The 27,174-nt window shown below is 43.2% G+C and overlaps 1 protein-coding gene across 6 annotated transcripts in view; it reads left to right on the forward strand.

Annotated features, from left to right (window-relative positions):
• The window catches only part of RREB1 (ras responsive element binding protein 1), a 125,628-nt gene that overhangs the window by 71,585 nt on the left and 26,869 nt on the right, over positions 1-27,174 (forward strand). For all 6 annotated transcript variants that reach the window (XM_054059740.1, XM_054059738.1, XM_054059743.1 and 3 more), the window contains 2 exons: positions 11,827-11,971; positions 13,154-13,293. In XM_054059740.1, the coding sequence (XP_053915715.1) occupies positions 11,827-11,971; positions 13,154-13,293 (285 nt within the window). The remainder of the gene's footprint in view (positions 1-11,826; positions 11,972-13,153; positions 13,294-27,174) is intronic.

The following is a 27,174-nucleotide window of genomic DNA, read 5'->3' on the forward strand; positions in this document are numbered from 1 at the left end:
ATTCTGCTAGGATCCTAATGTTTTGAAGAAGACTAAGAAAGAAAGAAAGGAAAGAAAGATTTTTATTTTTTTTTCCAGCAACATTATAGCAGTAAGAGCCTGTTTCTCTGTGTCTGTGATGAGAATTAGAAACTGAAGTATTTTTTAATGGTCCCAGGTAGAAACTTCTGCGTGTCTCACTGTTGCTGAAAAGATTGGTCGTCTTTTGTAAAGACTTTACATAAACTTTTATTTAATTCTCATGATGCATAGAGTGCTCTAAACCCCACCCATGCATATCTTCAACAGTAGGAAACTCTGAAGGAGCTCTCATGCCACAGTACCTCTGTGAGCTGTAAGAGCCAAAAGGAGATGCCATGATTTCAGATGTGTTACACGCTGCTTGTAGCCTTGGACGGTATCCCCCTTCAGTTATCATTAAAGAACAGCGAAGGAAGTTAACACAAAAACACAAATGCAGAGATCTGATTAGAATCAAGCAAAGCAAGGAAGTGCAGAGTTAAGATTTATATGCTGACCTTAATTAGCTCCATTGTTCTTGAGAACTGAAGCGTACGCAATGAGGAACCTTGTGCTTGCATCTCCAGAGCTCTTCAGTACCTAAACATAAGAAAGACTTCAGTGTGCTTTTCAGGCCTAGATTTTGTGTGTGTTGCCGTGAAGTAATAGCTAAGTCTGATCTTGTGCTTCGTAAGGTTGTGGATTTTTATGTTTTGGTTTTCTGCAGGCAGAAAAATGGGACACCCTGCTCTGAGTGTTTCTGGTTCAACTTGTGCTGAAGAGAAGGTGGTCTGATGTAGCAGAGTAATGCCCTCCTCATGGGCAATACCATAAATGTCCATATAATAGAGTGTATTGAGCATAGCTTAGTGCTGCTTTGTTACTCGTGTCACAGTTCAAATGAGCACAAGCCACTTGCCAGATTAGACTCTGGTCACAGAGCACATGGCAGTGTGAGACCTTGATCTTTCTGCATAAGTACCCTTTCAGGAATGTCACCTTCTCTGAGGGTTTAGTATTCTCAGGGATGTTACTTCCCCTTCTCACCTTGCAGAGCTGCAAAATAAATATGAGCCTTAACTTAGCAAGCACTAGAAAATCCAGGCGATCTTTGCAGGGAGATGAGGTGCTTTTAGTCCTTTGCTATAAGCCTGACATTAAGGTGATTCATGCAGAGATGTTAGCTCTCAAGGTTGACAAGTAACACGTTGTTTTGTTGGCATTTTGGCTGTGGTTTGTCTTCTAGCTTCTGCTTCGGTTGGGTGATTCTGTAGAAAATGCTGGTGGTGAGAAAGTTTGCTGTGGGATTTTGTATGTTAAGGTAATCTTTGCTCAGCCTGTTGTGTGTACATGTCACAAGTACTTGCATCACTTCTCTAATGAATGTGTGTTCCTACTGGTGTCTGAAAAGACTCCTGGGCCAAGTACTCATGAGAATGAGGAAAAGTCTATCTCAAACTGCATTTGTGGTTGCTGTCATTCCACCTTTAAAGTATGTCTTCCAGCTTTACCTTTTCTCCCCCCAGTATCTAACCTGCTCAACCTGTTCTAGTTCAGCATGCTGGAACCAGCAAACTGCAGAACATACCCCCTCTCAGGGTCAGCAGGTTTTTCGCTCTTTCTTTCCTCCCCTCTTTTAAAAATCAGATCTTCATTAACAGTACATTGTCAGCATTTGGGGAAACTTCTCTAGCTGTACAAAAAAATGGTGATGGGAATCATGGCATTTGGGCTTAGCCAGGGCCTTTCACATGGGTTTTTGAGCCCTGATGCTCACCTGCATGATGCACGCAGCTTAGGCAAAGGTATTGTCTATAAAGTAGTAGTGCCATTGTACACTGGTAAATAGTACACAATATGCAAATACTGCTTTCTGGTTTTGAGGGCATCTCTAGATACGTCAAGTTCTTCAGGCTGCTCTGTCAGCTGAAGTTTTCTAAACACTCAGAGATCTTTTGGTAAATCCTCGTTCAGCTCTCCTGTCCTTCATGTGCAAAGATGTCTCAAAGGAGGTGGACAGCTTCTATGTGGCTCGTTTTTGACACTGAGCCACCTCGATGTGGCATCTTCCTTGCCAGACTCAGGGTAGAGAAAGGAAGGCAATCCATATTGCTTATGTACAGCAGCAAAATTAATTTCACTTTGAGGGCAAAAATTCCCAAACTCCTGTAAAGTGGCACAAGGCATGTGGGGAACTTCTCTTTCCAGGTACTACACTTGATTAAACAGACACGTAACAAGACCTGAAACTTTTTCCTAGTGCTTCTTTGCTCAGCAGGGGAATGCTGTGAGATCGCCACTGGTGGGGAAGGAGGACCACATGTTCAGGAACAGGAGAGGAAATGGGCTGAGCACGTGAAACTTCTTTTGCTAGGATGCCATCCTCAGTGCTGGGAAAAGTTTGCACAACTTGTGTATGTGCAGTGATAACCCCTCGCTTCCTTGCCCCTCGAGTTACTTGATGACTGCTGATATCAGGGTGATGCGGAGGCCCTGCTTTAACAAAGATGTGTTTCTCTTATCTAGTGCAGCTTGCTTGCTTGCATGCTTGTGCATGTGTGTGTGCCAGGGGGAGGTATTCAGCTCTATCTGCGCAGCTTCCCCAGCATTGCTGTGGCCATCTATTTTTTCCTCCTTGAGCTGTATGACGCAGCAAGTTGTTCTGTGCTATGTGCCATCAGGATTGCTCAACAGTGGAGTGTGAGAGAGAAGCAACTGCATGAGGGCTTTGCCTGGTCTGGGAAATAGCTGGGACTTATGTTTACTTGGTTGGTAAAGGGGTGCTGTTTTGAAGGGGAGGCAGGACATACTTGGGACTTGTTCAACTGTGTCCTTAAGAATAAAAATTTTCCCCCTTCTGACATCCTTCCTCTATTTTTTTTCCTCTCTCTCTGCTTCCTTTTCCGATTCTAAAATGTAAAACTACTTTAATTGTCCCTACCATTTAATAACACTTGTTTTATTTAAACATGAAGTTTCGTGAAAAAATCAGCAATGAAGTCATTGACTAAGGTACCATGGTACCATTTATACCATTACCATATACTATGGTAACTAAAGGGCATGCCTGAAAACCACAAATTTCCAAAAAGGTGAAAAAAACCTGCAGTTCAGAATGTCCCAGACCAGAGTTTTGGTACATTTAAAAAAAATCTTATTCTTGCTTATTTTTGTTGTCGTTGGTAAACTTTTGTCTCCAAACTTAACGGAGTATAGGGGCCTCAGAAGGACCTCATGTAATACTGTCCCTGTGAAAGAGTTTCTTAAGGCTCAGAAGTCTCCTTGCAGTATTTGGCATTGTTAATTTAGCTCTGCTCAGAATTTAATGCAGACTGAGGGCAGGCAGTTCGGTGAAGTGATACTGGGAAGCTCCCACTGCCTTCTCCTCCTCTTTTGCCCCACCTTGTGCAAGGATGGGTATGAACTGCAAATGAATGCTTGCTTTTGCTGTTCTTTGGGAAGCTTTGCTTTGGAGGCATGGTTTGAATCACTTCCCTGTCACAGCATCATCAGGCAAATATGTGTCTCCCTCTTTTTCCTTTGAGGTGTTCTGACAGTGCTGCTGGTAGGGAACAAACAGGAGTAACTGTGAGCCAAGCTGGGAATGCAGTTGTATCAATCTCAGCCTGTTTGAACTTGCTGATTCTGCAGAGCAAGTAGTTGCTTAAATGTGAATACAGCGTAATTATTCAGAAAGGGTCCCCCCCCCCCCTTTGGATTTGTAGATCAGTATCTTTCCTTTCACTCATGCTTACAACTTGCCTTTATTCACAGCGAAGCAAAATTTTACTCGAGGATAAAAATACAAAATGCTCTGTGTGCATATCGTATGTCCTTAGGTATCACGTATTGGCAGCTGCGTGGCAGTGTTAACTTCGCAGGCCTTCCTGGTAGCAATGAAAAGGGATTTCTAATCTGCCACTTGAATGTAATCACAGGTGGCTTTTGCAGCCTTAGTGCAACCAGCCAGTCCTGGTGGATCTAAATAACAATGCTCATGTCATCCTAATGCTGCTGTCTGCTGGCCACGCTCTAAGGGTAGTTTTTCTTTGCTAGGAGGACCTCATTGTGGATGGAGATAAGCAGCATGGCAGGCTGCACTGGTCTTGGGGGGATGCTTACAACACATTCATGCAGCACCTTGGGTGTTTGCAGTTCCCAGTGGGACACCAAGGGGGCTGCTACATCCACATGCTGCTGCACGCTGCTTTGCTGGGAGGCCATGGTTGCCCTGTTGGCAAAGCTGGTAAGGGCTAGGGCCTCCGTGAAGATACTGAGCTGTGCTGCTGCACCAGCAAAACTGCAGCACTTGGGTGCCATGGGGAGTGCTGGGTGGGGGATCTGCTGTGCCTAGTTGCAGATGTGCAGCTAAAATGAGTCAGTGCTTTCCAATCTGATCTTTCCTGGGACCTGTTCACCCCACCCTGCTCTTTCATTGCATGCATTGCAATGGCTTTGTTACTAGCATAGCTGTGGAGATTTCTTGCTGTTCAGCTTCATTTTATTTATCCTATGCTAGCATTCAACACTGGTTACCGATAGGGTATTTGGTGGTACTTCAAATTTGTTTTGAGATTGCTCCACGGTTGTAAGTGGGTGTTGCCCAAATGGTTGGGGTTTGGTATTCAAATGTCTCTTGACTTGCTGTGAAGTCTACATGCGTGTCTGAGGGCTTTGGAGGGCATTTTTTGGTTTTTTTGAGGATACAAATAGCAAGCAAGCCAAGAAGACAAGACAAACACAAGCTGGTCCAAGTACAGATTGCGGCCTGATTTGCTAAGTTACCTGCATCTTTCTGGTTCCTGTGATTACAGCTGGCAATGACTGAGTGGGTTATTTTCCTAAGCGGGTAGTGTTGGTAATAAGCACTGGAAATATATTGTCAATGCATATTCTCTACATGTTTTAACAAACAAGCAACTGACTAAACTCCTTAACCCAGCGGTATAATGTTACTGCACTTTTAAGTTCCAGCCATATTCACGAGACTCTTAAGGAGAGGTCTAGCATCAGTGTATTAAGTGATTGCTTCTAAAGATGCTGCTACTTCACTTTCTGTTTGTTTAGGATTTACTTCCCATGCATGTCAAACGATGGAGGCTTCAAAGAGGAGTTCCCTGTGTTTTCTTGCATTTCCAGACAATTTGGGCTGAAGTAACGTTTGTTAAGCAGGGTGAGAGGAAAAAACAGTGACAATGATGCGACTTAGAAATGTCTCAAAAGAAATGTTATCAGTGTAATTTTGAAGGCTCTTTTCTCTTACTCTGTAAGCCATTTTTCATTCTCTGGGGCTGGAATAATGTCATGCTCCGAATTTCAACCTATCTTGGATGCATCCACTCTTGTTGGCTCTGACACATTGGCACAAAGTTGAAGGTTAGGCAGTGCAGACTTTTTTTCTTTTTATTAAAAAAAACAAAACAAAACCAAAAACCCAGAGATATTTGGTCTTGTTCTGAGTGATAGACATGCTTTTTCTTTACTATAGGTAGTTCAAAATTGGGGTTTTTTTTGATTCTTTGGAGATTATTTACTGTTATTTGAAGGTAGCAAGGTAATGGAAAGATCTCAGGGAAGAAATAAGCGGAAGAGGTAAAGCAGTTGAATCAGTTGAATTGTACTGAGGGCATCTGACCAGCTCAGTCCTTCATAGACTAGCTTGGTGAACTTGAGAAGCTTTTCACAATGGAGGTAAAAAAACCAAACCAAAACAAAAAAAAAAACAAACAAAAAACCTGTATTTTAAATAACATGAAGGATGTAAAACAGTGGGGTTTATTCTTAGTCTCTCAATGACTGGATGTTTGGTTCCCTTGTCTTTTGATATGTATCAAATGTATGAATGTCATCCCCTTGATTTTGATACTGAACTGCTCTGAAATCATGAGCGAGGTGAGGAATGGCCACATGCAATACAGCATAGTGTAGGGTACATCTAGTGGTAAAGTGGAGAAACTCAGAATAATATGTGGTTTATGAAGCCAGGACCTGAACTTGATACTGTCAGATGATCTCTCTGGACTAATAATGCCCGGATTCATTGGCCTCCCCACTTCATTTCCACAGGCATGGAGATGTGAGCGAGGAGGGGGGTGTTTATACATGCACTGGATCCTGTGCTCAAGAATTAATCTTGATTTATATGCTGGGACTTTCCCAACCAGGTCTCAGTGAAATTCCTTGCTGCTCCCCCTCTGGACATGCTGCTCCTTCTAATCAGACCTACCTGGCATAAACCTTTCTTGATTGAAAGCCAGCAGTGCTTGTGCTGCCATAGTTATAAGGGAGAGGGTTAACCCTGGTACCTATTCAGAGGCTGCAGATACACGCTTTTGTTCCACGCTTTCCTTTTGCCCAGGTCTCTGAGCTAGGCAGGCCCTCTCTCTTAGGGATGTGGAGAGCAGCAGCAGCTGTGGAAATCCAGAGTGATTTTTCTCCCCAGAGTTACAGGTGAGGAATTCCCACGCATACTGAGGGATGCTTCCTCTCCAAGAGCCAAAGTGGCGCTGATTGGGTTATCTGCATGCAAAGCAGGAGCTCCTGGTTTTGTTCATAATTCAGTGGGACTCAGAGCTGTGGGAGCAGCTGCATCTTGCAGTTGGCTCTTTCAGGATGGTTTGACTCCTTGTTCTAGCCTTGAGCCAGCCAGTCAAAACCTGCCCACGTTTTGGTTTTGGCATTGAAGCTGTAGGCTGCCCGGTTTCAAGACCTCCAGAAAGCTTATACGATCAACATGCAAATCCCCTTGGCATTAAGAAAATACAGCAGTCCTTTTTGGAGGTGCGGTAAAGACTGGGATGTGACCAGCAGGAGCTGCATGTCACTTCAGTACTCGCTCTCCCCCCCTCCTCCCTCCTATGAGTCACCTCCTTTAGGCACTGATCCAAAACCATCCTCGGGGAGAAAAAGAAGTAAGGCACTTGAGTTCTGCATTTGTTTATTATTACAAAAGTCTCTTCTTCAATGTAAAGTAGGGAAGTATTCACTTGCTACTGTTCTGGTGAAATATTCATCCTTCTGAAACCACTCTCTCCATTGCAGTGTGTGGCTGAAAACCTTTTCTGCCCAACTGTTTTATTAAAGAAAACAAAAGAAAGAAGCTGGGGGAATTCTCGTGCAGTATCATCTTAGTCATCCTGTTCACGTGACTGTTAGAGGGGAGAGGAAATCTCTGGCAGAAGAGGGGAAGCGGAAGGTGATTCTCATGGGGAAGATGGAATGAAAGGCAGTCAAGCACTTGAAAAATGTGATTTTGTCAAGATGACTGACTGGCACATGGTTGTAGCACAGTTGGATCCTCTTGGCTCACCTGTGAAATTCCTTTTGCAAGGGGGAGGGATGAGATTATGAGGAGAGCTTTTTCACATACAGCTGTGCTGTGAAAAGCATAGCATGTAGCAAGTTATTTGCATAGCAGTTCTTAAATGTTAAGTGTTTAGTTCAGAGGTGGATCAGACCTTGTTTGGAAAATACTTAATTTCCACTTTCCATTTCAGGATTGTTCTTTGCAACTGGCTCTCTGTCTGGTCTCATTTTAAATAGAGTTCCGTCACTTTCTCTGAGAGGTAATCAAGGCTAGCAAGCACATAGTCCCAGGGAGTCCTCCCTAGTGTTAAGCTCAAATTTTTATCTCCTTCCTTTCATCCCATTTATCATGGTTGCATTTTAGCATTCCATCCTCAGTACTGTCGAAGTGTATGTGTACTTGTATGCATGCTGGGAAGACTAACCACCACCATATGAAGTGCAGGTTTCAGGGCTCTGTACCATCTCAAGCTTGTCTGCTGTTCTTGGGTTGCACTGTAGGATGGCTCAGAGCCACAATTCATTAATTCAAATTAGAAAAAAAAGCTGAGTTTCATTCACTGTAGCTCTGGCTCTCTTCTGAGCTGCAGTACTGGTCACTTCAGAGCTGCTGGCACGTGTTACTGTAACCTGTGTCTGTGGCTGAATGTGAGCATTTCTGTGCATGTCCTGATTTTGCCCTTCTTTTTTTGCGCTACATTCTCACTTAAAGTGTTGAGTGTTTATCTTTATTTTTTGGAACTGATGAATGTCATATCATTTTCCTTTATCACTGTAAGATGCTGACTTATGAGCCTGGCTTTCATATTCAAAGTATGCCAGTGTTGTCAGGCCAAAATACGTTGTTATAGTCACAATGGGAAAATAACTTCTAAGCATAGTTTTGTTCTTGTTCTCCTTGTATCTTGGCAGGCTAAATGGTGAGGTCAAGCATTTTCAGTGTTACATGTAAGATTTAATCAAGGCAAACTCTTCTTAAGGAGGATAAGGCAACACAAATACTTTTCCCCCTCCCCTAATTATAGTTAGGAAACTTTTTAAGTGAGAGGAGCCTTGGTGAAGGGAGTGTTTAACTTTAAAAGAAAGGTTGTGGATGTGGATGTGACTTGGCATCTGCTGCAGTTCAACCCCAGTTGGGGTGATAAATGTTTTCTCAAGGCAGAATGACATCCATGTTGCAAAGTAAAAGAGATGAAGATTGTGTCTATCCTTTGTACTGCTCAGCTTTATCTTCCTGCTTATCTTGGGCTGTAGTCTAGTAATCTTTTTCTTCTCCACCCTTGGCTTGATGTAGTGAAACTTGCTTAACCTGCCAAAGGAACAAACCTGCTGGCTGTAATGTGGACAGGTTGTGACTCTGAGAACTCTGGAACCTGCTGCTTTGGTTTGGGATTTTTCTTTTTCCTTTAATGATCACATGCAAAGAGCTATCACAACGGCTGTGATATTTGACCTGCACAGTAAAAGTCAAAGGTGCAGTCAGGGTGTCTTCCTGTTTATAGCTCAATAGCTTGGGCTGCTTCCTTTCAAACATGCAAAACTAAAACTTGAAGGGATTACCACATTCCCTGCTGTGGGTACAGATTCTGCTCTTGCTTGTAGGGCATGGCAAAAGTTGCAGGAAGAACTGCAAGTTGGGGGCAGCCGGTGACTGATACCAGACACAGCAAAGCCCCATCACTTGCCCTACTATGCCTTACTAGCATATGTTATGTTGCAGACACGACTGGACTGCTTTCAGAACTTGCAGGAGACCATATGTTTGCATGTGTTAGGTCATGCCAGGCAGAGGCTCGAGGCTGACTGGCACTAACCCGGATGTCTCAGCAGTTTCTCTTCCTGGTATGCTGTGGATGTGCCATTGCACTCCTCTCAAGTCGGAGCAGCTCCGTTGAAACAGGCGGACTTTGATAGGTGGACAAACGGCAGGAGGGAAGAACTCAATGCTGAGGAAGCTGTTTTGCTTGGGTAGCTACTAAACAGGAGTTTTGTGTACTTGTTACTGGCAGAAAGGAGCTTTAAAAGAAAATAGGAGCTTAATGCATAGCAGATTAATTGGTTCTTTGTTTTCTGGGTAAGTGTGATTTAGCTTGACTGCTTTTGCTCTCTGAGAAGTAACTGGCCAAGTAATATGCATCAGCCAGGATGCCAGAAGGTTAAGCATGCAGACTGCGTGTGTGTGTGTGTCCACAGTGTGAGGGACAGGCACATGCAAAGCCTCTGTCTCACTTTCAAGAGCTCATCAAAACTGGAAAGAAGTCTGTACCAAAAAGAAAAAATAGGGAAAAAAAGAAGACCAACAAACCACCTCCCAGGTTTTGCTTTGCCTGTGAAATTGAATACTACATTTTGTTGTTCCCAGATGCTTTTTATGTTCAACCACTGTGGACAGAAACCCTTTGAACAAATAACTGGCTTATTCTCCCTTATTCTTGTGTGAATAGAGGAAACTGCTCCTCACACTGGTGATCCATCACCTTTAGGAAGCTCTGGGATTGACTTAGCTAACACGAGAAGTTATATCTAAGTTATATCTAAGTTATATAACGAGAAGTTATATCAGTGCCATAAGAGGGGAAAAAATCAAGATCAAAAAGAAAATAAAGACGATGAGGGGTACAATACTTGTAGACACTTCCCCTGTAGATTTTGTGAGACCAGGTAGCACTAAATTTATGCAGATAAATGAGTTACCTTTTGTGCCTATGGTGGCTGGGCTACCAGAGGACAGGGACCGGGGACGGCACTGTACAGCAGAGGCTGTGTTAGTGCTCCGCCTTCTCCCTGGTTCCTGTTGAATCTGGTGAGAGCCAGAACGTCAGAGCTTCAACCTTCCCTCTGCTCCTAGTGGAGCAATTGTCAGGGAAAGAGGTCATACAAATTTAGCATCATTTGACGATGCTGTGCCCAACCTGCAGGGCACATCTGCACACAGATGCTCTCTCTTCCTTGAACCTCCCACAGTGTGACTGACAGGTACCACCAGTGCCCATCCACTGCTTGTGTGACCAGTGAGGGTTACTGCGAGCTAAGGAAGCCACATTTTTCCTCTTGACGACTTGGCCCTTGCCAGGCATTGAAAGCAGGCAGTAGCTGAACAGCCATTTTAAGTCTTGCATCAGCTCTGGTACGTGTGCTGCTTTTGGCTTGAGGCTGTTACCGCATAACACCCTCAGAAGCCTGGCTGTAGTCTGAGATGGTAATTTAGATCCCTTTTCTTTTTTTTTTAAAGTTTTAGAGATTGTGAAAGGAAAAGTTAAAAAAATAAATGTTGGGTGAGGAGACATTCCTCCTAGCAGCTCCAGTGGAGTCTGCCTGTGGGTCAGTTTGGTCCAGCGTGTTATCTTGGAGCATTGTGCCCTTGGCATCCAAAACTAAAACTGATTTTATGTCATAACACCCTAGCAGCTATGAGGACATAGGAGACTTGCCTAGGTTACAGCATTCGCTCATGTTTGGACACGATAGCGTGCAGTCAAGCTAACTGGCATGGTCCTGAGCCGAGCTGGGGGTGTGACTTCTGAAGGATGTGCGCAAATGCCATTAACATTGTCTCTCTTGTGCTGCTTTGAAGTCAGCCCTGGAGACAAAGGGTGGCTCTCTCCTGCACTCCCATTTCTACCTATTTCAAGCAAAAATTTCCATTGCATGTAGAGGCCTAAGTTTGATTTTTTTCAAAAACACTATGATTTTGAAGTGAAGCTGCAAGCCCTGCAATTTTTAGACAGGGAAGTTTACAGTTTGAGCTGTTAGTACTCAGAAAAAGAAGCATGGGAGCAATACCCTTGAACCAGACGACGGTGTCTTGCTCAGGTTGCAGATTCAGAAGACCCAAGAGGCAAGTGAGTCAGCTGTACAGAAATTCATGAGATTGCTTCCTGAGCCATTTTGTCCCTTTCCACTTCCCAGTGTCTTTGTGACTGGAAGTAGTTGTTTTCTTGGGGAAGCAGGTTGGTGTTCATGCTTTGGTAATATGGAGTTTTGCAAGCCAAACCTGCTGCAGCTTAGCAGTATGACAGATGTATCTTGACTTCAAAGTTGCAGTTGAAATTTGATATTGAGGTGCACCAATGTGTTAAGGATGTGAAGGAAACAAACGTATTTAAGAAGTGTTGCTCGGACATTGGTGTGTAGTGATCCATTTGGCGTACTATGAAGCTGTAAAAGGGCACCTGGGTGAAGAAGGGGGTGCTTTTTTTGCACTGAGAGGTAGTATTAGGCAGAATCAGGGCCTGTTGGATGACAGGAGGTGAGCACGAGGCTCATAGGGCAGGTGCTGTGGGTCTGGGTATGGGGGAGAGCTGCCAGGCTCCCTGCTGTGGGCCTGTACGATCTGGGGCGCTGCAAAGGGGCCATGCTGGATCGTGCCCCAGCTGTCTTTCAGAAGCACGGTCTGGTTCATGGGATCTCTGCTGGTATCCTTTAAAGGCAAACCTTAGAAATGGTGTCAGCATTAAAATTTATGTGGACCTTCTGCCCCAGTTTGCCTGCTGACAGTGTCTTCTTCCTCCTCCTGCTCAGGCACATGAAGATTCATGAGAAGGATCCAAACAGCACAGCAACCACAACTCCCCCATCGCCACTGAAGCGCAGGCGATTATCTACGAAACGGAAGTTTAATCGTGATGCCGAGATGGACAGAGAGGAAAGGACACCTGCAAAAAAGGTTCTTTATGGGGCATGAAGCAGAAGACTTTCCTGACTACCTCCTAAACCATCAACTGTTGTGTTCATGCAGTTAGCATAGAAATGTTGAAGTCCTGTCTTGTTACAGCCATGTGTATATTTTAAGATGCCATGCTTTTCCTATGTAACCAACACTGTTGTCTAAGGTTGAAGATGAATTTCCAATTTCAGAGACTGAAAGAATTCAATTTTTTAAATTCTTTTTTGTTTAATTTTTTTTGCATCTAGCTTATGATTTATGCTAGGTAATTGATGTTGGATGACACGAAGATAAATTATTCTTTTGCGGCTGCAGCTTTTTCCCTAGCTTTTCTTTTCTCTTATTTGCTGCATTGTAGTCTTGCAGAATAGTGATTTGAACTTCTTAAAAAAATTATATTTACTTCAAAAGCAGCAACAACTTAAGTCTGGTTTTGTCTTGATCTGGAGAAAAAAAAAATCTGTAGTACATTTCCTTTTCACAGTAGTGTAATCCTGCATTATTGGAGTTGTAAGAACAAACAGAAGATATTTATTTGAAGGATAGACATTTCCATTAGGGTTTTGTTTATGAAATATTTTAGGGCATTTCAGTCCTTTATGCAAAATGTGTGCTGGCTGCCAAACTTAACTTGACTCCTTCCACTTGCTATCTCTAAATGGCAAGCTAGTAGCAGTTCCATTTAGCTCAGTATCGCTTCTTTCTGTGCATGCTTTTCTCCCTGTAATCAGAAAAGTGCTGTAGAAAACATGCAGATGTTCATTGCTTTTCCCTGGACCACTTGAGTTAGGACTTGGCAGTATCTCAGTGGCATAAATAATTGAGGCTCACAACTCGCCTGTTTTTCTGAAGGGGGAGAAATGCTAGTTCAGGAGTATATAAACATATGGGTTTATAAGTTGTTCAAATCCCAGTTTCTCATTAGAATTGAAGTATCTGTGACTTTGCCGCATACTTCATCTCCTACTGAGCTTCCTTTCCCATCACACACATTCTCACACATGCACGGAGGTTCTGTTGCTCACCCTCTGTTGCCGAAATCAGTCATTCCTGGTTGCCTGCAGCAAAGCTACGGATGAAACCTGCTGCTTCGTTTTTAAGAGGAGGGCTTCAAATTGTTTGCTTGTTTGGTTTGTTCTGTAACATTTGGTCTAGTGAGGTTTTTTTTCCCTCTTTCTGAAGGTTGTCGAGGATGGTTACTCTGGTGAAGGGGATAAGAAGCCTGAGGATGAAGTTTATCATTGTCCAGTGTGTTTCAAAGATTTTTTTTGCAAGTATGGGCTGGAGTCCCACATGGAGACACATCCAGATAATTCGCTGAGGTAAGAAATAGTCCTGAGAGTGTTTTTCATCACCAGGTGGCCTGAGGGAGCCTGCTGAGGAGGGGCAGGAGCCATTCATCCTTCTGCACTGTTATCTGACCCTGCTTTGTGATTTGAACAGATTTTTAACTGTTTATTCCTCATCTTATGTCACCGGGGTGCTGAGGGCTTCATTTTAATTTTTTTTTGCAAATACAAGAAATCTTGCCAATTAATAGCTGGGAGTGTTTTTAGAAGTTAATGCACCCTTTTCTTGCCTCCAAACCCATCACTGTTGTTACATGAAACTGTAAAATGCCAACATTGTGAAATTTTAAGAAGTTAAACTAAAGATGCTTAAAATGTGAAGCAAAACTTCATAAAAGTCTGATAGGCTTGTATCTAAATCTTATTCTGCATGGGTAGAAAAAGGTGGTCAGATATAAGGGTTTTGTTGTCTGTTATGGGAATGAGTTAAGATAGGTAAGTTTCTGGTTCCACACTTTCCGTAAAATGTGTTATGCTTTTCTGCCTGTTGAGGTTAGAGAATGATTTGGACTTTGGCTTAAACCAGATTCCCTTCATGAGAGAAAATGAGTTGTTAATTGTTTGGGAAGGTGCAATGGTGTTGTCTTTTAGTTCAAGTAATTTCCTTCGGGACTCCTGATACTTTTTTATTTCCTGTTTCTTACCATAGAAAAATGTAGAGCCAGATACATGAAGATACTGGGCCAGGGGAGGTTTCAGTTAGATTTTAAGAAATATCACTAAAGTGAAAAAGTTGTCAAGCACTGGAAGAGGCTGCCTAGGGATGTGGTGGAGTCACCATCCCTGGAGCTATTTAAAAGATGTGTAGATGTGGCACTTACGGACATGGTCTACTGGTGGACTTGGCAGTGCTGAGTTAAGGGTTGGACTCAATGATCTTAAAGGTCTTTCCCAACCTAAACAATTCTGTAATGTAAAAGAGATACTACAAATCTTGTTTAAACATGTAGAAAAGCTGCTATTTTAGAAAAGGAAGTTGTCTGTTTGGAGAAGCTTGTCAGTGTCTTAAGCTTACTTTGGGACATTGGACTTTAGTGATCTCTTCAGAAGGGTGCAGAATTCAGCATCTTCAAGCACCAACACTCTCTCCTGAATACAGTTTCGTAGTAGAATGGCATGGAGCAGAGCCATCCCATTCCATTAAATGGGATTAATTCTATTAGATTTTCCATTTTTTTTTAAATTAGATGATGTTGATAAATACATATAAAACCATTTTTAAAGCATTCTAAGTGCTATAATTATTAGGAAAAGGGGCTGGAAGGCTCTTTCTTAAACTTGGTCCAGCAAAGAATAGTTAATTAAATGGAGTTTGCTGTTTCTGTAGTAAATTAAGTAAATTTTCATTATAGAGCAAAACAGAAACAGTTGTTCTCTGGTGAGAGCTCTGCAGCCCCCGTAGGAGGGAGTCTAAGATAATTTTGCCATATACTTTATGCTTTGAAGAAAATGACTGCCTTATTAGGTTCATCCTGGCATTAGCCTCATTTTGAAGCTTCTGTGGGGAAATGATCTCTTTGCAAAGTTACATGCCATTGACCTGTGTGGAGAGGTAGATTCCTTCACTTGGAGTGGTAGATGAAAGGTAATAGAACAGATTCCATTCTAGCTTGGCAGCTTTGCATTCTCCTGCAGCAAGGCAGAAAGATACTGGCTGCGCAGACATGCTGTTCCTCTTCATACAACTCTTTCTTTCATACAAGATTAGGAGACTTGCTTTTGGATGATATTCTCCTGAAATGGATTTTGCTGCCCTTGATAGTGTTGAACAACAAAGACTAATATATGTTCCTAAATCAAAGCCACAATTGTCAAGCTCCATGGGCGCAAGTTAGGGCTAGTGCTGGGATGCTGGTCTTTATGGGCTTGTCTAGACTATGGTGAGGGGAGTTTTGATGAATATTTGCTTTAGCAAATTAAGACATGTCAGTGGGCGTAGGGCAGGACAAGGAAGCTGTGGTTCTCTGTGGTCAGCTAACATATACAAATGCAACTTGCCCTGCCTATCTGGTTTGAAACATACCTTTTGTCCTAGTCTAGACAAGTCAAATGGCACTGTCTGCTTGGTCCAACTAGCAGAAAATCCTCTTGTAAGCAGAGCAGTCTGGGCTGCTGTTAAGGTGACTGTTTCATCCCAAAGGAAATAGGTTAAAATCCTTGGCAGGCTGGGGCTGTAATCCCGTTTCCCAGAGTTCTGCAAGGCTGTTTGTAGGATTCATGTGATGTGCCATTCTCAGTCCTGAGCTCATGTGACTGAAATGATTTCTCTTAGTGAGGCTTAGGAGTGTGGTTTTTTGATTGAAAGAGGTGAAGAAAAGGATATTTACTAGAGTATCAGAGCAGGGGGCACATGTGTGTGGGTGTGTTTGTGGCAGGAGAAGAAACTGCAAAATGTTAGGCGTTAATCAGATCCTGGTGTTTCCCTGTTCTGGAAGACAAGGAGGAAGAACTCCCCTTGAACAGAGTTCAAATAAAAAAGTGCAGCAGCTGTTCTGTGAGCAAAGAGCAGGGAGCAGAACGCTCTCAGTCAGTTTTTATTGCCAGTATTGTAAAAGCAGAGTCACTTGATCAGGACTTCTGTGAGGCAGGTATCGGATGTTGTGCATCACAGAGCTGGGTGAGCTGGGTCTGGCAGTTGGTTTGCAGCTACCGCTTTAGGTAGCCCAGCAGAGACAGTTTTGTCATGACCAAAAATAACTGATGCTCAATCTGCCTAGCCGTGCCTTTCTTTGTAAACCACACATCCAACTCCTTTGTGCTCCCCCAGTAGTTAGTATAAAAATGATTGCAGACATATTCTCTGGAGAGATGCACAGTGTGCATTGCCTTGGCAGTGGTACCAGCTTCCTTCAGGGATGCATTCCCAGCAGCAGCAAAGTGCTAAGGTGTGCAGGAGCTTCTGCCTGGCTTCCTTGTGATCCTTTAATCCTGCCTTTGTACTGCTGTTGTGTAAATGAATCCTCTCACCCCCAGAGGGTCTGTCTGCCCCGGCCCCTCTCTGCTAAGTAGCAGAAAAGGTGAGGCTGTCTGGTAGCCTCGGGATCACTATGGGAGCTGCTAATTTACAGGGTGGGCCACTACCCTTCCAGATACTGTCAAATGAACAACTTTAAATCACGGGGTTAACTGGACAGAATCAGATGAAAAGACACCCGCATTGCCTTCCCCAGTGCTGCTTTTTCATGTAAAGCCCCAGGCGGGAGTGATGGGGGAGCACCTCATTGTTTACTTGCAGTAGAATAAACAATGCTTAAGCCACTGATTGTGTGAGAGGGGCTCCCGCTTGGGAGAGTATCGCTTGATTATGTAAAATCCTAAATCGTGCATCTTTGTCTCTTAATTACGGTAAGAACTGCCCTGCTCTTGGAAGCAATAATAGAGCCTTTTGTCCTGCTGACAATGGGCTGTGGCACTGCATCTCCTTCAGGGCATTACCCGCCCTGGTCAGTCTCTGTCCCTTTGAAGCCCCGAGACCTGCACCCTAATTAGTGACATGAGCCGGTCCCAGCAAGGCTGTCTGCAAGTCCCCATTAGTAGTGGGAGGTGGCCCAGGGATGCTTTCTGACCCCTTTCGCCTCTCTACCTGGATTATTTAAAGACGACGTCTGTTTGCCTGCAGCTGGGGCCTCAGGACACCGTCTGTTTTGGAGAGTTTGTATCTGAGTGTTGATATAATTAGCAGAGCGCTGAAACACTGTGCGGCCAATAGGGAAAATGTGAAACCTCATGGAGCAGGGTAACTTCTCTGGAAACTTTTGTGGTGAAGGGTTGCTGTCAGACATGGTAATGTGCTTGTAAAGGTCGCCTGATAGACAGCTCTGTGCAACATCAGCAGTGCAAGCAAAGGAGACATGAGGATTTCCTGGCGAGAAACCTCTCGAGGCGCTATGTGAGGTTTCTCCTCTTTCCTTTGGCAAGTACAATGGAACAGGCTTAAAGTTAAACGTGTGGCTTTTAAAGAAAGTACATGCACTGTAAAACTCCTCTGTTGGGCTTCACTGTAACTGGACCATATTTTATATTTCTTTATATTTCCTTTACTCCTCCAGGAGGCTTCTTGCAGTACTCCCTGTACCAACACGTAAGAGATCTTTTAATTTTTCCTTCCTCACAGCAGAAAGGAGACATTTATGCTGCTTCTGATGCCTGTGCATCTTCCTGAGGAGAGGAAGAGGAAGGGAGGTGGTGATAGTGTTGCAGTTACCTCCTTTCTTAGAGATATATTTCAGCATCAGTTCTCGGCAAGGATAGTTGTACACTTCAAACATGGTAAAAGCCTGCTCTTAATGATCACATTTGGTTCAGTGTGGCATCGCCTTCAGCTATGAGATTTGTTTTTATTGGAGACAATAAATAAATAGACATTGCGGGGTGTGAAAGGCACTGTCTGCCTCAGTCACTGAGCTGACCTGGTGACCAGGACCAGTAGGTGCTTGCTGCCATGAATGGATTCAGGGTAGATTAAGTTTTTTGACCTTTTACAAAGCATGTCCAAACAGTTGTATAATATATTAAGCTTTGTAACTTGCCAAATCCCAGGCATATTTTCACACGGACAGCAAAAGCAGTTCTCTTGCCCCAGGGTAATGTGCTTCTGCAGAACTTCAAAACAAAGAAAAGCAAAAGCCATTCATAGTCTACCTTGTTCTTCAAAACAGCCTACCCAAGTTTTGCTGAAATTTGTAAAATCAAATTGACTAGAGGTTAAACACCACCGTGGAAAGCTGTTGTCTTGAACAGTTAGATCTGTGACAGGCATAGCAAAAGAAGAACTCAGGTCCTGGAGTGGAAAATGTCAGGACACCCTGACCACTGGTGTCTGTTGTCATCTGCCATCAGTTTTACCAAGGTAACCACTCTGAGCTCTTGTTTCTAAAACACTCTCAGGTCTGAAATGCTATCATTATGTCTTGGTGTGACCTGGTTTCATTCAGAAGGAGCGGACAATTTAAATACCCTAGGAATGGTCTCCTGGACTATGCGGGTAAATTGTTTTACAAGATGTCACGTGCAGCTTTTGATTCAGTTAGGCTGATCACCAGATTTCCCCCTTGACCAGCACATCCCCATTTCCAGTGGTGGGACTCTGCAAGGCAACTGGATCTGTATCCCTGTCTTGAATGATTTCAGTGAGTGTACATGAGCAGCCCTGTTTAAGTCAAGACAAAAAGAAGTGGGTTTTGAGTTAAAATAACTCCAGCTACTTAGAACGTTACATTTATTGCTCAATCACTATTTTTCAGGGCAGTTCTATGCATCACTTTTAGGGAGATAAAATAGCCAATAATACAAACTAATATCTATTTAAAGTTACAGAGGTTATTTAATCATTAGTACCAACAGAACAGAGTTGTACGAAACGCAAGTTGTGTACAAAGCAGCAATGTAACTGAGTGAAAGCACATTGTACAGGATGAAAAAGGAAAAAAAAAAAAACAACAGAAAAAGCCCCTTAAGTTTCTTTCCAGATTTTGCCAATGCCTACTTAAGCAACTTTAGGAATTCACTTTCTATCTTTTCTCTCCTTATGTAGTAGGGAATAATCCTGCTGACTTCATTTTTGTGAAGCACATTGCTGTCTACTCATGGATAGCCTTTTGTGGGAAGAGGGTGTTAGTGACATGGCAAACTTACGAGAGTGAATGTGTTTGAAAACTAAATGTTGTTTGCAACTGATATTACCTGTGAGACAAAACTACCGGTTTGTGGTGGGAAGTTTTTTCCTAGTAGTTGACACTACTCTTACTGGAAGCAACTTGAAGCATGAACTCTTCCATCTCTGTCACGACTGTTGGTGTGCACATAGATAAGCCTTCTTCCTTGTTAGTACTTCAAAGTATGAAACATAGTGCTTTTTTAATGCAGCTGGGTAATTCTGAGGTTGTTGTATCCTGCACAGTCATTGAGTACCAAGAAAGAGAGAGAAAAAGAGAAAGAGAATCCAGCATAGACATGTTCATGAACCTCTTTGAGCTCTGGTTTGGCGCATTATACCTTGACTTCCCTTCTTAGTCATTGTTTGAGATGGTACCAGCAAGGATAGTTTAGGTAGGAACTGCTGCTAGAGTTACTAACAGGGTCAATGCTACACGATTTGTTATAGCCAAGGATGGAGGCACACGAGGGTCAGTTGTGTCGCACTGCCAGTTTCGCTGACTTTCCTGCTCTGCTCTGCTCTACTCTGCAAGCTACTAGCTTAGTGTCTTGCTGATAGGAACTGGGAACCAAATCTTGATCTCTGTGAGCAGCGTTTTCAGTGCAGGAGCAATTTCATGAGCCTACTGGTGATGATGAAATCCAGCTCTGGTAAATGCTAGGACCAAAAATATGCTGTGGTTCAATGCAACTCAATGTTGATAAGGCAGAGGAGAGGATATGCAAGCAAGTTAGTGATTGCATCCTTTTACTGAAGAAATGGAGAAGTAAAATCAGAGGGTTGAGCATCTGTCTGTATGCTGGCTTGCAAAAGCTGACCAAAACTGCATTTTAAGTGCTTTCTGTAGTTTCTGTTCAGGAAAGAGATCTAGGAAACAATGCCTATTGTAATGAAGAGCAGTGCAAGTCCAATGCTGGTCTAAGAGTGGTCAGCTCTCATTAGGGAGCTCATTGTGTGAGGAGACTGGGAATCCAGAGCAGCTGGGTAAAAATATCAGATAGTGAATGGACACAGGGAGTGACGCTCTCATGTGAAACTGTGTGGAGTGTCACATGATGTTGAATAACTTAGCTCGATTGCAAGAATAGAAAACGGGTAAAACACAAGGCTGTCTGCTTCTTGTAAAAGGGAATACGTGAGGGAAAGAGGGCTGAGCTGAAACGGGTTATTAGCATGCCTGCCTGATCCTGATGACCAGGATTTGTTGATACACAGGCTCTTTCAGAGTGCTAGCTGCTGCTTATTGTGTTAGCAGTCATGTCTGCATGCTGAGCATAGCTTACCTGCAAGCGCAGATAAGGGCAAGGGTGTTCAGTTGAGATACAGTTGCACCTGTTTGTGAGCCCTGTTTTCATCCGTGGATGGCTATAGGATAGGCAAGTGCCTGTGGGTACGTTTCTTCTTATGTTGCTTGTGGAAAGCAGTGTTGCTTTTTTAACATGGTAGACATACAGATTTGGGGGGTTTTTTAAGTTCTTGCCATCAATTTTAAAGCTACACAAGTACTTCCCTCTTTGAAAGTTGTGTTAGAATGCAGAAAGAGCTTTCCTTTTCTTATCCTGAAAGAATTACAGAAGGTCCACATGAGTTTGTGTGCACAAATAATAACTTCTATTCTGGATGCTCTACAGCTTCCAGTTTTGGTAGTTGCAGAGAACTGTACTGGTCATGCGTTTTTTTCCCCCAGCTATGCTTGCCCTGATTATTATACCCTTCATTGTTACTTATGTTGACCTTCAGATCTTGCTCTGTGATTCTGTCCAGCCAATTTCTTGACACTTTTGGTTTTTAAAACTTAGACCTAGATTAGGTAAAACGGTCATTATGAGAAAATGAACTACTTTGTTTGTACAAGTGTCTGCAGGCCATCTCCCATTTTCCCTTTATATTCTCCTAGTTGTACGTTCATTCTGTTGAGGTAAATGGTAGAGAAAGCTACTGTTCCACTGGGGCAGAGGTGTTAAAATGTGGCGCTGTTGAAGCATTGCTCGTACATGCAATTCAGTACAGTGTTTCTTGGTTTTTCTTTGTTCACACATAAAGGAAGTTAAAAGATGGCACAGGATGGCTCGTGCCTTTTTATTAAACGTTATAGAAGTTAACTTCACTTGAGTTACTCTGACTGTGGGAGTCATGATACTGGCTCTGCAGCATGCCGACAAGTTTCTGAAGCACGACATCACCCTGGTTTATATCGGATCTGCCCTGGCTCCTACATGATACTTTTCTCGCCTGGACCACAGTGCAGCTGTAGGAATGCACATAGCGTCGTGCATCCCTCTATTAATAGAAGGGCTGGCACCGTCCTTTCAGCCTTTGCTGCACCCAAGGATGGCCTCTTTGAGGGAGAGGATTAAAAGGAGCAATGGGACATGTTGGTGACAAAGTTGGATAGCCAGTGGGAGGCAGGAAAAATTAAAAGTCCTGCCTTTTCTGAGGAAGTGAGGCAGCGTGCACTGAACTTCTGACGAGCTGTGTCCGCCCCCCAACAGACTGGGAAAGGGGAGCCTCTCCAGCCTGTTGTGCCTGGCAGGGAGCTGGCTCCCAGTGCTACTGTGCAGCTTGTGGTTTCAGCTCAGACACATAGCACTGGGCGAGGCAGTGTTGGGAGAACAACAGGTCCTTCGGGGTGAGACATGCTGTGATGCTGGGTGGGAAGGAGGCAGGAACAGTCATCGCAGGACAGTGGGAGGACCTACAGGGATACCCGGGAGGGAGGCAGGGGCGGCATTCGCAGCACTGCTGCTTTTCCGTCACTCATCTGCAGCAAGTGGGAGAGATTAGTGCAGCTGTTGGATGTTATTTCCCAGGGCCCTGGGTGTGGAGACCGGGAAAGGTTTTTCATCCAAAAGAGACCAGTATCTGGACTTGGGTGGGGTTGCACAGGAGCAGAAACCAATTTACTCTCTCCGGTCTTCTTCCCTTTGCCTTGCTCCAAAAGAAATGAGAGAGAAGCAAAGGAATCTGTTCCTGAAGGAGAATGTGTCTGTAACCTGCTAGTTTTTCTTGCATAGGTGGTGAAAGCCCTTACGTTTAAAATGATCCTTTCTCCATTTCCCCCTCCTTGTCAGCCTCCTCTGCAGCTCATGTTATGGAGTGGAAGCTGGGAGCCTGTTTCTGTCCCTGACGTGGACATGAATCAACAGCAGGGAATCACCTATCTTTTTCTTCTGCCCAGTTGTAGTATTTTTAGGTCTTTGCTCATAAGGAGAGACACATTAATTCTACATATAATGTGAGACAGAAAGGAGAGTAATAACAACAAAGGTAGAAATTTATATACAGTACGTATTAGGAGGTTTAGTGGGAAGAGTTGGATGACAATATTGTAACTGTGTATTAATGACTTCTGTCTCAGGTTATGTTTCATACTTGGTTTGTTTTCCTTGCTTCAGTTTTTGACAATTGCTAGAAAGCACAGGCAGGAAAGGAAGAAAATGGTACCAAGCCTTTTATTTTAGATAAGGCCTAGAAATTAACACTTTTTATTTTTTGACATGCACATCATAGTCAATATAATGTTGGTTTGCTGCATGGATGGAGAAGTTTTGGTCTGCTCTTGCGTGGTTACAGAAGTATAAATAGAAGAATGCTAAATGTCACTTTCCCTTTCCCACTGCTACTCTCAGGTAGTGCAGAGCACAGCATTTGGTTAATTTCTTGGTAACAGAATGATACATCTAAGTATTTGTCAGGGGCATCTTGACTACTGAAATACAAAGTTTAGAAGGGTTGAATGTTGGACTGCATTACTGTCAATCAAAATCAAGACTTGATTAATTTTGCTTAAAATTTGGCTCTGCATTTCCTTTCTAAAGTGTCTTTTCTTTTTTTAAAGAAAAAACCCTATTGTTTCCATTGCTGACAAATTGGAATTGACTCAGAGGAGAGTGTAATGCAAGGCAACGGGCATCGCTTGTGTAAACTTTTCTTGCATAGGTGCCGCATGTCATAAGTGTAGCAAATCCTGTCTCACCTCTTGAACAAGCTGCACAAAGTACTGACTATTTCTTAAAGCTTGTTAAAATGCTTTTATATCCTAATTAGCATTACAGATTCCGAGAATACTAACTTGTTTTAGTAGAAATCTTTTTAATGATGTGTTTTTACACAGAGACCTAGTCTGCATTTGAAAAAAAAAAAGTGAAAAAGGTGACTGGTGTAGTAATAATTAAACAGACTCGCCTGGTGTGATCTATGGCCTGAGCACCAAGGTCAGCCCGGTCCTTGCACTGTCGTCACATGGTTATATTTTGGTTCTGCTTTTGTGCTTTAGCAGTTCTGTTTTCTCACCGACTTGCTTTGTACATCTCTGCCAGCAAGCCAGAGTCTTAGTGTTACGTTCACATTGTAAAGGTATGAACGACTCTGAAATCGTTCATACGATACGTAAAGGCAGTTGAGAAAGAAGCTCATTTTAAAGCAGACTTAGCTGCTAAAAGCAGGGTTTTTTTCCTTTTTGCTTATAATTGAATCTCTGTGCTTGGAACTGAACAGCTTTCTTCTCTCTGCTCTGCAGTCATGTTTATAGAAAAATGGAAAGCTGTGGCCAAGATTAGCAATCACATGATAACATGGCAGCTTTTATTTGCTACATCTGGAAACTTACCTTGCAAGTAGAGGGCTTTTATCTCCACTCAGGTGTTGAGCCATTGTTCTGCCTGTTCAGCTAGCAACCTCAGAACCTGTTCCCATCTCTGTTCTTTGCAGCCACACTATCACTATCTGTGTTTGACTTGGCAGTCCACGTGAACATACTTGTGAAATTGTAAGGAGAGGGACAGTATTCGGTGTTTTGTTTTGTTTTTTTTTAAATTCATCATGAGCAAAGTATTACCATATGTTTCAAATGTCTTATTTGATATACTGGACTTCTCAGACTTTCCACAATTGTTAACTTTTTTTTGTAAAGCAGTTTAAGCGAGATGAAAAAATGTTCCTATCACCTAGATTTCCTTCTTTTTGTCTTTCTTAGGCTGTGGTGTTAGATTTAAAAATACTGTCGACATTGACACTACCTAAAGATGGAAAATAGTACCAATGACAAAACAGAGAAATTAATAGTTAGGCTTCCTTAAAAAAAATAATGCTTCCAGTTAATGCATTGTTAGGCATGGGAGCTTACTCCATTTAAAATTAGCACAAGCCTTAGTCAATGCAGCATGATGCCTTAACTAGTTAGGATTTGAAGCTTAGTACCTGGAAGTTTTTCTTGGAGGTAGTACACGTTCATATCTGCATCTGCATTGCTGATTGTCTTCAAAGCTCAAGTCAGGTCATTTGGGAGAAACTCAAATTCCCTTCCTATTGAGGTGAAGGGGAGGGAACTCAGCAGAAACGCGCACACATGAAAAAAAAAGTACATATACTTGGGCAAACGGGACATGTATTTTAAATAGCTCGCATCCGAAGCAAAGACTGACAAGCCCAAGTGAGGACTGCAGAGCCTGAGAGACCTCACCAGCCGGCAGTGCGGTGACACCCCTCAGCATCAAGAGCCACTTTACAATGACCTCTCTTGTCCTTGGTGAGCAGCATGGGTGCAAGGTGCCAGCACGGCTGCTGGAGCCCGCCAGGCCACCTGCTTGCCTGGGGCCTGCCTCACAGAGGCTGCTCCACACGTCTCCCAGGGAGGGCTTTTCTTGGGCTGGTTTTATTCCAGCTTTCTGAGCTGCAGCTGCCTTTACAAGTCTGCCTTGACTGCAGAGGAAGGAAGGGCATCCACAAGTCTCTCCTGTGTGATTCTGTAAGCTGTGACACCAGGGAAAGGTGCTGAGCCAGGGCATCGTGCAGTTCTGTGCCCTGAAGTGCCTGCATCTTGAGAGGACAGGTGTGATTTATCTGGATGTTTCTTTTTTTCAAGCAGGAGCTTCTTTTTGACCAAACAGAAAACAAGCTTGATCCTTTTCTCAGCTTCTGTTTGCTTGCTGTTACTTCACTCACAGCAAGGAAAATAGAAGACTGAGGAGGAAAGAGAAAAATACAGAGGGGTGTCTAATTCTATGTGCTATAAAAGAGAGGAAGTACCTATTCCTTTTTCAAGACATACTACTTGTGGTTTAGGAGAGGGGAGGCAGCTCCCTCTGCATGAAAAACACTATTTTTAAATTGCAAATTTTTACTGTCCTGAGGTAGTTGGTTGATACAGGGGTACTGTGAAGTATTTTCGCACGGGTCTCTGCTCTGAAAGATTTACTCTCAGGTACAGCTTTTGATGGGAGACCTAAATAAACTAGTGCTCAAAATCAGCATGTCACACAGATGATGGACATGAGGGAGTGTAAGATGGATGAGGTGCAGCTCTACACTGTGGAGTGAGCTGGATGCTTGCCCAGGAGCACTAGCTCCTCCTCAGCCCAATTCCTGGGGGTACTATGGCAGGCACCAGCTCTCCCAGTAGCTCTGCGGTCCCATCAATGATAGCTGTGCTTGCCCAGTCACACACAAGGGGGTATGGCCACTGCATTGGATTGCTGGTCCCAGGGAGGCCAGGCACATCAGGGACCCCAGAGCTGCCCCAAGAGGCCCTGAGGTGAGGATCTGCATCCCTCTGGAAAGCAGCTGGACCCACAGATCATCAGTGATGGTCTTTGTGTTGTAAGAGCATTGTTTGCAAGCCCTCCTTGTCCATATGCTGACATACCAGGAGAAACATGCCAGAAGCACTGCTTGCTTTCATGTGAAGTGTTTTTGTCACCTCTAAAAAAGAATTTATTTCAGTAGCCTGCAAGTTCTTCAGGTGACTGCTCTAACCCTTTAGTGCTCTCCTTCTTCCAGCAGGTTTGGTGGTTCTATTTTCGCTGAGGATGCAAGCTTTACATCATGGCATAGGTGCTGCAAGTAAGCTGTAGGAAAGCTGTAGATCGTGATGCATGAGGAGCACTACGTGTTGACATTCCCGCCCTCCCACCAAAGATTGTTGTCACATTTAGCAAATCTCTTTAAGTAAACATTTACTTTGTAAGTGGCATTGGTCCGATATTTAATGGAATGCAGGGACGATGCTGGCAATAATTATAAAGGTAGGATGCAAGTGAATTGACAGGGGGGATAAAACAGATTACACCTCCAGCGTGTAATATTTATGTCCCAGCCTTCTGGGTACAGTGATAACAAAGGCCATGTTACATATACCTCACACTTGCTTCTTTCACCACTCAGAGACTGCAAGTCCGGTTGTTTTGTGGGTGACTCAGTTATCTCGTCACTTTCAGGGAATAAAAAAGGTCTATGGAAGTTTATGTAGTGATAAAAAGAACAACAATAGGAGTTTGTTAGGGACAGGACAGGGAGGGGGTGGTTTCAGGATTTTGTCAGAAGTAATTTCTAATTGCAGGATGTTTTTTTAATGAGTAGGCACATGTTCTCTTCCTTGATGTGGAAGGCAAAGACAGTATGGGGAGAACTAAGGCAGGAGACATGAAAAATTCCTTATGCATATAATATTCTCACTGACAAAATCTGACTGTTTCACATTCACTGGTGTTTCTGTGAAACCCATGCTTTGATTGCAAGTTGGAGCTGTAACCACAACGAATTGTGTTGAGTGAGACTGTGTGTCACTCGTTGAATGCAGAGTGGTCGTGACCCATCATGCCACGGAGCTCAAATCCCAGATATTTAAAAGGCAGTAGGCTTGTTTTTTCATGTGTGGCCAAATGTTGCTGCATAGTCCTTACTGCCTGCAGCACAGCTGCATTTCCAGTCCCTTCAGTTATTTAACACAAGTCGTCTTTATGTGAGAAACTTTTGTTTAGTTGAATTCGGGATCTGAGAACTTAAGAAAAATACAAAATCATAGCAGTAGAGTGTGGGTAGGAAAGGATGTTGCTTCTGCCTTTTTCTTTTGAGCACACTGGCTGTGAAGGGGCTGTATGAGTGTCAGAAGTGTTGAACCTGTTTCAGGTCTTCCTCCTCTGACCCTCATCATCTTCAAGGAGTACCCTTGTTCCTTTTAAAATAGTACATTTCTCATAACAGCTTGGAGAAAAATTGGTGAAAGTTTATGGAAAAACAAGGCAGAGAAAATTCATACGTGAGTATTTGGTGTGCAGTAGTATGTTTTAAGCAGTAAAAAAAAGGTGCTATTTGTACTTGGGTCTGATTTCACCTCTCCTTGTCACTCATTTTTTTAAGAGGTATTTTATTTTAATAGTATTTTTTAGTAAATGATGTAAAGCCATTGAAATGTTTTATGT

The sequence above is a fragment of the Cuculus canorus genome, chromosome 2 (assembly GCF_017976375.1).
Source record: "Cuculus canorus isolate bCucCan1 chromosome 2, bCucCan1.pri, whole genome shotgun sequence".
In the NCBI taxonomy this organism is placed as follows: Eukaryota; Metazoa; Chordata; class Aves; order Cuculiformes; family Cuculidae; genus Cuculus; species Cuculus canorus.